This window comes from Ipomoea triloba, chromosome 3, assembly GCF_003576645.1.
Source record: "Ipomoea triloba cultivar NCNSP0323 chromosome 3, ASM357664v1".
NCBI classification, from domain to species: Eukaryota; Viridiplantae; Streptophyta; class Magnoliopsida; order Solanales; family Convolvulaceae; genus Ipomoea; species Ipomoea triloba.
In genome coordinates, this window is record NC_044918.1 from 16,384,998 (window position 1) to 16,400,133 (window position 15,136).

Consider the following 15,136-nt stretch of genomic DNA (forward strand, 5'->3'; position numbering starts at 1 on the left):
GGGGGGGGGGGGGGGGGGGGGGGGGGGGGAGAATTAGGAGGATCATAAACTTTTGTTTTTGTGCAGTGTTGCTGGTCACCTTGTGCATTCTTTTTCTCTATTGGAATTTGCTTCCTACTGGATCTGGATGCTTGATTTGGTGATGCCTGTCTGAGTTCCCTTGCCTTTGCAGAAATGGTAGCAGGTGAAGTCTGTTTTTCATGCCCTTGTACAGACTCAGAAACAGACACTGTAACACACTTGGTATTCCAGTTTCTAACTGTTGCTAGGGCTTTGTGGCCATCGGTTTCAGTGTGTTGTTGGGACATATTCTCAGCCTCTATTCCTGCATTTGATTGAAAATGTGATGGAGTACATTGTTTCTCTGCATTTGGATGCAACTGAGACAAAGTGGGTTGTCCTTGATAGTGAAGCCCCACTGTCAAGGGGTTTAAATGCCGATTGGCCGCATCCCCACTCATTACATTCTCTGCATTTTGGCAGTTTATTTCACGATGAAGATTAGGATTCGATAATCTGCTATTATCAGGAGATATAGAGCTACCCGTCTGCATGTGTGCTGAGCAATCTTTGACAGATGTAACATAGGAAGGTGTACTGGTAATGGTTCCACAAAATGAGTCCTTAGACTTCTTTTTCTTGCGAGTTGCTGAACATATCTCCAATGTACTACAATCACTGTTAAGCTTTCCTGTCCTAGACATGTTGTGGCACAACAATTGAGATCCAATCAGGTTAACAGTTTGTGAATCAGTCAACTCAGAGCTGTGAAGGTCTCTCTTGAATCCTCGGTTTCCAGTCATTTTAGCTATATCTCTCAGCATTTGACTGGTGCTCTGCAAAGCCAACTGTCTTGTTTCCTCAATTCCTGCTTGGCTAGTGTCTGTTTGGAAGTCATTTCTGCTAATTCCTTTTTCATTGTTAACTTCTTCCACTTGATTGTACCCATTCTGTCTACTACTTTGGTATAGAATAGTATTTTGCACGTTCAAATTTCTAGCTATGACATTCAGTTTATGATTCTTAGGTGTAGCTGGGCTTGTAGGCACATTAATTGGCTTCTGGAAGCGGTTGCTTGTAGTTACTAGTTGCTGTTCTCCACTCTGCTGCTCTTGCATCATGGAAGTTGTAGACACATCTTTAACCAAAGACACTAGTTTATCTCGAGCACCCAAGTTCAAATTAAAAGATTGGTCAAACCGTCCTCGTGCCTCTACCTGGCAACCCTCTGCTCTGCCTTGTTTTCCATTTGCTGCTCCATTTTCTAAGTCGAAGTTCAGAACCCTCCTGCATGATTTTACTTTATCTGCATTTGAAGTTGCAACCCCATTCGTTTCATCGTCCTGTTTAGATGATGGGATCTTAGGTGGCTTTCTGCGCACACGCTTCCTTTTTCCTGATGGATTCTCATTGGGAGTACTATTCTTTGGAGCAGAAGATTTACTGATCTTTTTGGGTTTTCCTTCAACCACCACCTTTGGCCGGTGTTTCGGTCTTCTAGGAGGTTTCGGCTGGGGGGTCTTGTTCAGGTCAATTTCTGCATTACCTTTGCTATCAGTGTTATTTCCTTTTGGCAATGGTGATATTGCTGCAGACAATGAATCTGGAGCGTTCTGTATGAGGTAGACAGAGTGGTTATCTCCCTCTCGTATATCCCAGGTTGTCTGTTCCTGGTTATCCTTTTCTGGACTTGAATTTTCCTCTGTTGAAAAGTTTTGTATTTCAGAACGATGGCAGATTTTCAATCGCTCCGCCTTATCAGGAGTTATTGGGGCAAATTTGACAATACTGGCTGCACCAGAGGTTACAACAGTTCCCGGTGATGGTGAATATGGGACGGCAAAACCATCTGTCAAAACAGCATTCAGTTTTCACGATGTAGAATAAAATTTCATGGCATTGGCATGCTCAGACAATTGTTACAGATTTAGTTTACTCTAAAATACTTATGGATCTTCTCCCACATGACTATATTGTGTCCCTGCCAAAATGACTTAATGACTATTATCAAACAAGTATGAATTTTGAGTTTCGATAACTATCAAATGACTAATACTGAACAGTTGACAGAGATATACTCTCATGTAGTCATAAGAATCCGTAAGGAGTTGCAGAATGAATTCATGAAATAGAAAGTCTGGATTTCGATGGTGAGATATTATTGATTCATTTGATATCTTTTTAATTCTCTTTTTATCCATATGCAGTTTTGACAACAGATTTGTAAAGCATATTGACCATAAAATGATTTGGCTAAACTTACCATGAGGCTGGCGTTTCCTGGAAACTGCACTTGAATGCAACACGAGCTTTTGTTTTGGGAGCATTGGACTTGAGGATTCACCGTGAGTGTAATTGCCTTCTAATTGAGAATAAGAACTGGGAATGACGGGTTGACTTGTGGGAGGGATGCTCTTCTCTGGTGATGCATTCATAGAACAAGGGGTTGGCATGTTCCTCGTTGCCATCGATTTTGCTAGAGAACTACAATTACTCCAACCAGGATTTAGATGGCCAAGATTTTTCCCATATGACACCAAACTCTGATCAATGCTTTGGTTCTGAACATCACCATTCTGCCAGGTATGAAGCTCCTTCTGCTTCAAATTCATCAGTGCCATTGAATTTGAACTCTGAGACACTTGCGTTCCATCCATTTGCTCCACAGATCTGACATTCTGAATTGCTCCCGTTTCATCTCCTTCTTGTAAAAGCTCCCCGTAGATCCCAACCAGTTCCTGCCAATTTGTCATCTCCGTTTGATTCCCTTGCATTCCAGACGGAATAAGATCATGCCTCGGTAAAATATGGTTCCCTTGCAAGTCAGCCGGAACAAGAGTGGGCCTAGACAAATCGGTAATCTGTGGTATCACTGGAATCCATGGATCCCCATTCTCTTGAGGAACCGAAAATCTCCTCCCGAGATTCATACTCATTTACCAAACCACAACCAATTCCAATCACTTCTTCAAACTACCCAAACTCTTCATTCTGCTGCATCAATCTGTTACACTCAACATTCAAGAACTGAAATTTGCTGCAAACAAAGAAATAATCTCCACTTTCCTATGGATCCTCTTCACTAATGCCCCAAACCTATGGAGGCATGGATAAAAGTTCATCCAAACCAAATGCAAAGCAGCTTTCAACCAAATGGGAAAGCACACATGACAAAGGTGCATTATTTTGAGAGGAAATTAATGAAAATCCCATCATGCAGTAAATGCAGCAATTTCAATTTCAATTTCAACAAACATCTTTCTCTTTCTTTCTCTCTATGCAAAATTCAACAAGAAAAAAGAAATCCCCAATTCAATTTCTCAAACCATGCAACCCCATCACCTATATTCAGTAATAAGCAATTGCACATAACACAATTTCCAGATATGACTGAACCAAAAAGGCAGCAAATCAGAGAGTAAAGTAACAACAAATTAGAGAATTCAATTCCAAAAATTAAATGTGCAAGATTGAACTGTACCGGGGCGAAGAAACCCCACATTTCTGCATGCAGAATCTCCCATGTGATTCTGGGAAAAAAAAAAAAATTGCGATTGCCAATAAGAATATTCAGTAAAAATGTAAAAGCAGAATATAATGTATGGAAAATAAAAGATTGCTAGTTGTAGATAAGCTCACTGAGTCACTGATCTCTAGCTTAGTTGCCTTGCCGGAGTTAGGTGTCTGAGAAGGATTCAACGCCGCGCCGGAGAAACAAGTCAGTCCTCGACCACCCAGCATGCTATCACATACACCATTACCAACGTGGAGATGCAACTTCAGGAGGATTCTGAGCTGCATTTGCAAGTTTCTGTAATTCAAACTTTTTCGTCCAGATTACAAATTCAACTCAATTTTCAAAAACTTATAAATCAACAATTTTCGTCATTGTTTAGGAGTAGTAGTAAATTTTATATGAAAATTCAATTAAATCTCTAATTTTTTTAAAGTTCACATTAATATTAAAGCTCAATAACTAATTATTCCTTATGTTCTATTTTATCTGTTTTACTTACTATTCATGAGTCAAATCAAATCTTTATTTTTTTTTCTTATTTTTATTATTACTATTTTCTTATAGTTTTTAAATTTGATTTTTTAATTTGTGTTTAATAATATTTTTAATATAGTTCTTAAATATATAAATGTTCTAAACTTAATATTATAAAAAAAAAATTAGATTATAAATAATTTTAGTCAAACCCGTTAACCTAACTTGACACATAAAATAGAAGGGTATTTACTTATATATCTAGTTATAAGAGTTCCGACTATAAAATTGGTAGTCGGCAATTCACCGAAAACCCAATTATTACAAGTGAATAATAAGTTCTTGGGCGCAAAATTAACTCTTCGTATAAAGTTCATAAATCTGTTTGATTATTTTCTCTATTAATTTTGTTGTACTCAACTAATAAATATTGCATCTATCTAGTTCTAGTACTATTTTTGTCTCATTTGATGTGTTTAGCTTAGTTAAATCGATGAGACTATATGCAAAGAATTTCTTTGTCGAATTCAAACTTTAGTTATAGGTAATTGTGAGAGTTAATACCACAAATGGTCCTCTGATTATTGGGTTAGTACTTCTTTTAGTCCTCGACTTTTAATTTGACCACAAATGGTCATCTGAATTTCATTTTTGACCACAAATAGTCCTCCATTAAAAATTCTGTTAAATAGGTGTTAAATTTAGGGGTATTATCGTCAAATTGATATATATAATTGTCATAAAATAAAAATGTTTACAATTTTTCACCAACAAACATAATTGAAAAAATTAACAAATATAAATACTCCTAAATAAAAAGACAATACACATTATTCTTGTAATTATGCGTACAAAATGAAAATTTAATATTAGAGCTATCTGTTTTAAATTTAACCAACAGATTAAAATGGAAGAATTTTTTTTAAACCTTATTTTCATAATTTTCATGGTTGTTCATACATGGATGATTAATAGTTTTCACTCTTCATTAATCGATCAAACATTTTGTTTGGGACATAACTGAAGGTCGTCACCGTTGAATTAATATAATTAATCAAGTACAAATTGCGAACATTAATCATGAATTTTTTTTTAATTTGTTCATTTATGTGATTTGTCACATCCATTTTGTTATTATATTTATTAACTTAATGTTTATTAATGTTTGAAATTAATTATGATGTCATATAATTCTCAAAAAGAAGTAATCATAATAATATTAATCAATTTGACGATATTACCCCAGATTTAACACCTATTTAACAGAAATCTTAACGGAAGACTATTTAGTGTCAAAAATAAAAGTCAGATGACCATTTGTGGTCGAATTGAAAGTCGAGGACTAAAAGAAATACTAGCCTAATAGTCAGAGGACCATTTGTGGTATTAACTCTAATTGTGATTTATGCTATATTTGACATTTTTTGTGATAGTCAGAGGACCTTCTGCCATTTATATTCGATCCAAGTCTTAACCAAATATTTACTTCATATTGTATACGGTTGCATGAAACAATTCATCAGAAAACTAATATTTTTGTTGATGGTGATGTCTTCTAGCTAATTTCCTTTAATGTATTAATCTAAAAACGAAAAATAGTTGTTTCGTACTTTCAACTTCTCTTTAGAGTTATTCTTTTGTGTTTATTCATCTTCTTGCAGGCAAGATGTTATCTTTCTAATAATAAATATATAGGGAAATGATAGTAAGAGTGTGGTAAGAGCGTTTCTCTCTCTAAAAAAAAGTTTCTGACTTGTCTCTAAAGTGTGGTAAGAAAATTTCTTCAATTCGTATTTTCTCCGGAACTTGGAACGGGAATCCTTCAATCACTGTTTCGCCTTGTATTTACTTCTTGGAATTGCTTGATGTTGCAGTATTATAATATTTTTAGATTGGAACAATTAGACACATGAAATTAGTTTGCACATTTGATCTCATGGAAAGTCTAATTCTCATTTCAAGCTGCACTTTTTAACTAAGGAGACATGTGAATGTTGAAAATATATATATATTTATACTTTTGATCAGATTTCTTCATTTCTGTTCTTCAAGATACAAAATCACAATTACAAAGATTATTGGAATTTTAATCTTTAATATTATTGCAATAAAACTACTAAAAATAATAAGGAACATATAATGCATGCTACCGTTTCATAATTTTGAAACAATAGTAATTACTTAAGATAAAAATATACTCTCACAAAAATATTTTAAAAAAATAATCTAAAATTGAGCTAAGAACTTGGAACAGATACACCAACGTAACCAATTCCTGCTATGAAAAACGCCATGCCTTGAAGAAATAAGTATATGTAGAAGCTGTTCTTCCCAAAATAGAAATCATACCACCCACAAAAGAAGAGGTAGAATGCAACCATAAGCTCCAAGACATGTAACCTATCAACAACAACATAAAATTTTGATTATAACTATAACTTATCAAATTCATGATTTTGATGATTTTAATGCATTATTATTATTATATTGTTCAGAAAATCATGAATATATTGTTGGATATGGAGCATCAAAATTAATTTTAATTGTCAAATTAGAGCATACAATGGAGAATAATTTCCTTTAAAGTCGCTCTGTCCATGCTATGTGACTACAAAAAAGACAAAATTGGCAATGTGTGCATACACAACTGTATATATAGTATTCACATTTTGTCATATAAAAAAAGTTAAGAAACTTGTAATTGTGCATAACACACTGCACTCACTGGGATGCGGTGTGCATGTTGTGTGCAAGAAAGTTACATATAGTTGTCCGTCACTTTCTTTTTTTTTTTTTTTTTTTTTCTTTTTTTTTTTTGTGCGAAGATACTTTCTTCGTCTCCGACGGGGACGTGGTTTTTTTTTTTTTTTTTTTTTCTTTTTTTTTTTTGTGCGAAGATACTTTCTTCGTCTCCGACGGGGACGTGGTTTTTTTTTTTTTTTTTTTTTCTTTTTTTTTTTTGTGCGAAGATACTTTCTTCGTCTCCGACGGGGACGTGGTTTTTTTTTTTTTTTTTTTTTCTTTTTTTTTTTTGTGCGAAGATACTTTCTTCGTCTCCGACGGGGACGTGGTTTTTTTTTTTTTTTTTTTTTCTTTTTTTTTTTTGTGCGAAGATACTTTCTTCGTCTCCGACGGGGACGTGGTTTTTTTTTTTTTTTTTTTTTCTTTTTTTTTTTTGTGCGAAGATACTTTCTTCGTCTCCGACGGGGACGTGGTTTTTTTTTTTTTTTTAATTTTAAATAATTATTTTACATTAAAAAAAAAATTCAATTTGGAGTGACCTGTTAGAAATCTGTGCAAATTGAACAAATTGCATGAAATATTGAAATGGGTTAATTTAGAGATCTAATTGTATTATCCTTTGATGATTTATTTGATCCTTATTCCAATATATTTTTTCCAAAAAAGGTTAAGTAATATTGATGCAAAATGAAAGAAAAAAGTATAGCATATATATACCTCTCCCCCATTCTAATGCGAGGTTTGTTTAGCATAGCCGCGGCCTTTGCGGGTGTTTTGGTCTTGAGAGCGTCGCCGAGTTTTTCGGTGACAATCCACTCGTTAACTCTGCCGGCGTCAAGCAGGCCGATGAAGGTGGCCTTGGTCCGGTGGAGGGACATCACGTTTTCGAAGAGAACCCAGAAAACCAGCAAGTGGAAGGACCTGGGCGTGCCCATTGCGTTCAACATGGTGATTATGCAAGGGATATAAACCGCTCCCCATTTCGGGACTTGGACTTCCGGGATCACCACCGTCGCCGGCATAACCACGCAGTAGAACACGAAGGTCACCACGTGGGCCACGATTTTCCGGACCAAGAAGAAGCTGTACACCAAATATAACTTCTTCCACAGGGACACTTTCTGCAATATTATGCGATGAAGGTTATTATTATATATAAATAATAAAGCAATAACTAATTAGAATGGCTGTAACTTTCATTTACGAAAAAGCTAGCCAGCACTATTTGAAGATTTCGCTATGGGTGAAACTCGTCCGGCATTTGGTCAATTCAAATTATAAATTTTAGCCTTATGATCCTAACTAATAAAGAATTAAAATGGGTAAACTAATTTAAGTTATTTATAATTGATTAACTTCAACCTATAAAGCCAGTCTTGTAACTGTATAGTAGTGGCAAATGACCACATACAAGGAGGTAAATCAGCTTGGTTACCCATAGATAACAGGCTAGGGTTAAATTGAGAATGTCAATAAGTTACTATTATTGATAGTCAAACTTAAAGTCTTATGATTATAAATTCAACTAACTTAACTGGATCGGAGTTGCTTCGAAAATGTCCTAAAGCTAATAGTGAATTACCTTGTTTCTGATAATCTCCATAGCCATTTTCTTGAAAAGATTAGCAGGGCCACATGACCACCTGTGTTGCTGATAACGGTATGCCTGAAAAGTGCTCGGCAATTCATTCTTCACCTATTATGGAAATTAAACCATACGTAATTAAGGTTACGTTTTGAGTTAGAAAATGTGTCACCACACTACTAATTCTATGAACATAACATTTTATTTGTGACGAGAGTAAGCACTTGGTAAACCCGATTCTATGTGACGAATTCAAAAAGATGATATTAGTAAGAATCGAACTCGTGATCGAGAATATATACACCCATTTCAAGATGAATGAATGTATACCTTAACGTCACCAACGTAAACAAATTTCCAGCCTTTAAGACCAGCTCGGACGGCTAAGTCCATGTCTTCCACAGTGGTCCTCTCCTTCCAACCTCCAGCCTCATTCAGAGCACAAATTCTCCAAACACCAGCAGTTCCTACGTTGTTGTATCCAAAATTATTAACATATTTACCCACAATAGCATATAATTGACCCCAAAAAAAAACATGTAACTCAAAGAGTGAAAGATGCTTAAAGTAAAAAACATTTGCCCCAACTTTATGCATATTTGATTACAGACACTGCTCGTAAAGTTGGCACTTTTCGCGTGGCTGCGTTATACGGGTCTATAATAGTATAAACGCCCATTGCCCGCTATTAATTACAAATATAAATGGTGTTTCTTTTAACAATGTGAGGACATTTTTAAGAATAACCAACATATTTAATTTTGTTGATGTATATGTATAGCCTACCATTGAAGCCAAAAAATGCATGGGTTGCACACCCAACTTCTTGCTCCACTAGGAAATGATAGTCCAAAGACATCTCTTGCATTCTTGTCATCATGCATTCATCAGAATTCACTGCAATTCCATCATAAAATTATGTTAATCTCGAAATTGATCACGATTCGCGATTACCATAACTCATAACTGGTAAAAGAAAAATTAAAATAACTCACAGATATGATTGATTAATGAAATTTGCTTATCTTTTTTTAAAAGACAACAATTTATTTATTTTTTTTTAAAGAGTATTTACCGAATTTCCAGCGAGCTTGAACAAGGCCGACTTGGGGATTGTGCACAAGAAAAGGGATGGTGCGGCACAAGAAATTGGAATCGGGTTGAAAGTCAGCATCAAAGATGGCTACATAGTCACATAGCTTCACATAGCTATGCTTCATCCCTTCCTTGAGGGCTCCTGCTTTGTAACCATTTCTATTTTCTCTGATTTCATACTTTATATTCACTCCTTTGTTTGCCCATCTCCTGCACTCTTGCTGGACCAATGCCTTTTCATGATTTAATATATCAAAAAAAAATGAGTGATAAAGGATTGTGGAGTGACATATATACCAATCATCACAATATGACATAAAATAAAGCGAGCAATCTCTTGAGCAATAGGGTGGGTAATGCATTTCACTGATCGTTTAGCAAAATAGAAACATGTTATAACGTTGTTAAAATCTCACTTAATCGCAGATTAATTACTACATTTAAATGGTATATCTTAGGGCAAATTTGAAGTGTCCAAGGAACGAAAGTGTTTTTATTATGGACTCCTCAATAAGATTAATAAACTATTAAAAAAATAAATTTCTGAATTACTACTAAAGAATGACCTTAGGTCTCTATTTATAGTAAAAAGATCCAGTGTAATAAATTCCACTTTAATATATACCTTAATGGTGGGATTAGTTGAATCATCAAGAACTTGAATGATCAGTCTATCAGCTGGCCATGAAAGGTTGCAAGCAGCTCCAATGGATAGTTGATAAACCTTATAAAAACATGCAAATTGGAAGAAATTAAAAATAATTTGTATATATAGATACTGAATCAAATGTACACAGGACTTCTCGTGAGGCCGATGCGGATTGCACCATTATGTATGCATAAATGCACCGCACAGTATTCAGAAATGCACCAGAACAAAATGCAAAATGCACTACACCAAAAAGATGCACCATCTAATGGTGCATTTCTAAACACTTTGTGATACATTTATACGTACCTAGTGAGTGACCGCACGAAAACCTGACCTTCTATATATATACTAAAAACTTGAGAATTAAAGTAAACTCAACCTAATTAAGTTAGTAAGTTACCTCTTTTTCATTGTACATTGGTATCTGAACTAGAACCATAGGGTAGGCGAAGTCTCCAATCTCCAAATCATCCTTCTTCATGGGTTCCCACTTGTACTTGTTCTCGGGTTTTCGATTGGAAATCTTAATGAAACACATGACAATGCCCATGTAAACCTTCTCGACAAACAACATAAGAGACATTGCGAGGCACAAAAACACCATGATCCTCAAAAATGGCACCAACAATGGCTGCCTAACTTGCTGCCATAGCAATCCAATTTGGGTGCTGATGCCAAGACCCTCCGGAAACACTGCAATGGGTTCCATCTTTCTCTGCAGGGTTCTTAGCTCACTAGAGAGAAAGAGGGGGGGAAATTAAAGGGTTCTTAGCTTGTACACGTTTGTGTTGCGAAATTGACAATATAAATATATGTATGAAGGAATATATTGTGAGTGCATGTGGGCATATATGGAGTTGTGGTGTAGTGGGAATGGAGTTTGATTATTTTGCTTGTGTGGGAAGAATAAGAGCTGGACTTTGACACTTTGTGTCAGTCACTACTCATTGATCATCAACCTCAGAGAAATCTCTCTTTGCTTGGATCTAGTGAGAGAGAGAGAGGGATTGAGAGAGAGAGAGGACACTTTATACATACATGCACAACACTCAAGTTAAGCAAAATTTTCTTGTCACTGTGACTAAGCCGCCTATTAGGTGGAAGGATCTGTGGTGCCCACTACATTGGGTGTAATTCTCACACTGGGACTACTGTTTGCACTAAATCATGTATCATTATCGACAATCTGTCACCTAGATCGAAACCAATAATTGAGCTGTTCATGCAGGTTCTTTAGCAACCTCGATTACATGCCCATTTGTTGGAACTCTTAGGGTTCGATTTGATCCGAAGGCTCAAATGATCTACTAATTAATGAAGATGGGTTCAATATAGTAATGGATTTCACTTATTGAAGTTCAGTGAGTAATTTACCTATCCTACTCATCTAACATTCACCTATATGTAAGTAAAAAAAAGATGAGAATGCATGATTTTGTTTTTCTAACCACTTGCTACCTAGTTACACCCAAAATATTTCTCCCTCACCAAGAAATGTAACTACCCGTGGCCTCATTCATCTTCTTCGTAGCTATGAAACTCTACTGATAATTTCTAATCAAAACTTAATTATTATGTGCATATACTATTATTTAATGAATTTCTTGACTTGATTTAAATTAAAAAAATTCGTAATTTTATCTTTTCAGATTTTCCCACATTAAAATCATGGTTTTAGAGGTTTTGTTGAACCTTTAGGTCATTAACACTAACATACAGTATCTTTTTAACTTTATGATTATTACAAGAAGATTTGGATTCATATATACATCTATTATATTAGTGTGTTCACTTTTTGGGTGAAAGTCCCTTTTAAACATCTTTTCATGTTTAGGACTACTAAATATATAGCTAGAAGCGTCATCATTAGATTAGGGCATACTAATCATGTCTATATGGGGATGACCAGAAATGATTACATCAATCAAATTACAAAGCAAACACAGGTCTTTGTTCCTATCTACGTACTTCTACTAATTAAGAATGTACTTTGGAAACAAAGGGGATTTCGGGACAACTAACATTTCTCTATTATTTTTCCAAAAAAAAAAAAAAAAAGAGAGAGAGAGAGAATTTTGAGATTTTGGAATTGATATAAATTTTAGGAGTCATCCAGTTAGGAATTGGAATTTAGAAAGTAGTTAGCTAGCAGTTAGAAGATGGATTATATAGTCTTGTTTAGTAAATAGGGTTTTGGTCAAAAGTAAGTTTAGGATAATTTTTTTGAAAATAAGTTTAGGATAATTTTAATTAACCAAATTGCTAAAGTGGGTGTTTGGTAATTCATTTGTTTTCTTTTGTTTTGTCGTTTTTACTCAGCTCTAAGCAGTGTCAATGATCTTGTAGTCTAATGATATGAAGTGACTCCTCTAAATAAGAGGTTATAGGTTCTAGCTATAGTGGAGGCACTAAACGAAAGTAGAAAAAGGCAATCAACCAGTACAGTTCTGGTTATTTCTTTGATCCCTCCTCATGAAAGCCTACCCAAATGGTAATTAATTAATATGTTAAACATCCGCCCTCGTTTTCTGATAAATATTGTGATCAAATATTTAGTTCAAAATCAATAAACATTATGGTATGGTATAAATTATGGTGACCCGTTGATTCTTAGGTGGGAGGACGACGGGTCTCAGTCTTAGATCATTATCCACAATCTATCACATGAGTACCGACTGAACTGCCTTACGAGTTGCAGGGACGGACCCAGGATTACACGATTGGGGGGCCGATCAGCTGAAGTCGCGGCATACACGGCTCTATAAAATACTCATTTAATATATACTAACATAAATCATTACTCTTTTCTTTAAAAAAAATAATAAATCATTACATTACAAATCTACTAAAATTTAGAACGTCTCTCTTGCATATCACGAAAATCATCTATAATTGAATCTATACTAAATTGTTTTGCAATTTGTTTTTCAATGTACACTAACAAACAATCATTAAGAAATTGATCACCCATCTTGTTACGGAGTGTAGTCTTGAATGTCAAAGTTCTCATTAATTTCAATTCTTTGAGATTTTTCAGGACGACTCTCAGAATTCAATTGATCAATACTTGTAGATGGATTTACTTGAGATGTTGAATCTTCGGAATTTTTTCTTTTAAAAAAATTATCTCCTTGGTGTCTTTTTCATTATAGGATCTATAGTTCAATCTTCCTGTGTTCACAAATCAGAAATCACAAATATTCACAAATCACAATATTAATATTTTGGTAAGTCAATTAAACATTTAAATTATCCAAGTCAATTAAACATTAAAATAATTAAATATATAATGCTACTATAATTACAAAAATATTTTATTTTTAAACTATTTACAATTTACAATTTCGTGTTTTTCTTTTTAAACTAACCAAGCTCAATATGTCTTAATACAATTCCATGTATGCTTTCAACTTCCTTAGTTCCTTCTCTCTTTTTTTTCGACATATTTATTAATTTATGCAATTATGCAATTACGATTTCAAAATTCAAACAAGTGTTCTCAAAATTCAACAACTATTTACAATACTAATTGTATAATACTACGTAATAAATTTATAAATTCATTATTCTACAAAATATATAAGAATACAAATTTACAAAGTAATTATTCAGAGCTACAAGAAAATAAAAAAATTTACCAGATTTATTGTTGAAGAAGAACAGAAAATTGAAGATTTGAAGATGATGAAACTCAGGAGTCCAACAAGAGTGACTCTGTAAATGAAAACCAGGAGTAAGCTTGCTTAAATTCTTTAGTGTTCAAATCTTCAATTACTCTTCTGAGTGGAGCCGGTGGAGGAAAGTAGGCAACAAGTGATTTCAACTTTCAACATTTGCAAATAAAATAAAATAAAATAATAATAAAACAAAAGCAAGTGGGTTTCAACTTTAAAAAAAAAAAAAAAAAAAAACAAAAGTACTCCACATCCACTACTCCATACTTCCTGCAATTCTTTGGCATTTTCTAAACTAATGACAATTTTTTTTATGGACTTAAGAAGGGCGGGGGGCAGGGAAATATGTTGGGGGGGGGGGGGCAAGTGGCCAACTGGCCAAGAATATATATATATATATATATATATATATAGTATAATAGTAAAAAAAAAAAAAATTGGGGGGAGGGGGGGGGGCCAAGGCCCCCCTAACTAACAACATAGGTCCGTCCCTGACGAGTTGAATGAAAGGGTTGTAATCACTGTTATTAAGGAAGTGATTAATGAAAGCCCGGAGTAGAAAGAGATAGGTGTATGATCTTGGTAGGGGCATACAAATGATTAGTTGTGGGTGTTGCCATGAAAATCATTGGTCAAACTTTGGAGTTAAGATTATACAAAGCAAAGTCATAATGTCTGACTCAGAATATATGCAGGAGAGCTATGGGGAGGAGAAGCAATATAATGGAAGCTTCATCCACATGCCAAATTCTTCTTTGTGTTGTTATTTTCATGATTAGATTTAGGAGATTATATTGCAGGTCAGATGAAAAACATCATTTGCATGACTTTTTTCTTCTGTCTGGTTTGGGAATTGGGACCCTCCGTTGCCCACCAAGCAATCTCCTTTCTTGCCACTGAAAATACCTGCAAGCATGTTTGAGTACTTTGGTTAAAATGCATTGCAGCTCTTTTTCTTTTTTCGTACGTTTGATGGATGACACAAATGAGATTTTATCTTTTTTTGATAAATTTATGAAAAATGTGGTTGAATAGGAAGTTTCTAACCCTACAAGTCACAAATTTATACTTGTCTTTGGTATCTTTATTACTGTCAGACTAATCTGTATTTGGTTCATGTCTCAGCTCGAGAATGCTCTTAGTCTTTTACCAATTGTCAAGACTTGAATCTCTAATCTATAGGTTGAGAGCTTCACTCTTTTTTACTTAATTTTAGTGACATACAATTAGAAATTTGTTATTAAAAACTTCTTCAATGCCAATCATATATAGTCCAATTAAGTAATTATTCGTACTAGTGTCGAACAACATTGCACAGTTTTTCTTATTATTTACAGTAACATGATAATTAATTAATGATGATTGCATAAAGAAGTATAGAGAGAGCTTCACACATA

At 34.5% G+C, this 15,136-nt stretch overlaps 2 protein-coding genes across 4 annotated transcripts in view; both read right to left on the bottom strand.

Annotated features, from left to right (window-relative positions):
• The window catches only part of LOC116014415 (transcriptional activator DEMETER-like), a 12,266-nt gene extending 8,457 nt beyond the window's left edge, over positions 1 to 3,809 (bottom strand). The window contains exons 1-4 of one of the 2 annotated variants that reach the window (XM_031254466.1): positions 3,640 to 3,809; positions 3,482 to 3,530; positions 2,264 to 3,004; positions 80 to 1,849 (exon numbers count right to left, since the gene is read on the bottom strand). In XM_031254466.1, the coding sequence (XP_031110326.1) occupies positions 80 to 1,849; positions 2,264 to 2,936 (2,443 nt within the window). In that variant the 5' untranslated portion in view covers positions 2,937 to 3,004; positions 3,482 to 3,530; positions 3,640 to 3,809. Of the gene's footprint in view, positions 1 to 79; positions 1,850 to 2,263; positions 3,531 to 3,639 lie in introns of both variants that reach the window. The other variant, XM_031254467.1, reaches the window with a different exon arrangement.
• A 2,212-nt stretch (positions 3,810 to 6,021) lies between these two features.
• On the bottom strand, positions 6,022 to 10,852 carry LOC116013860 (glucomannan 4-beta-mannosyltransferase 9-like). 2 transcript variants are annotated; one of them, XM_031253816.1, is made up of 8 exons: positions 10,466 to 10,852; positions 10,039 to 10,137; positions 9,394 to 9,634; positions 9,105 to 9,215; positions 8,649 to 8,785; positions 8,316 to 8,429; positions 7,451 to 7,854; positions 6,022 to 6,391 (listed from the first exon to the last, which is right to left on the bottom strand). In XM_031253816.1, exons 1-8 carry the CDS (start codon positions 10,772 to 10,774, stop codon positions 6,229 to 6,231), a joined length of 1,578 nt encoding a protein of 525 aa, XP_031109676.1. In that variant the 5' UTR covers positions 10,775 to 10,852; the 3' UTR covers positions 6,022 to 6,228. The 2 variants fall into 2 exon arrangements, with proteins under 2 accessions (XP_031109676.1, XP_031109675.1); XM_031253815.1 differs by having other exon boundaries at positions 9,394 to 9,646.
• Positions 10,853 to 15,136: the final 4,284 nt, after the last annotated feature.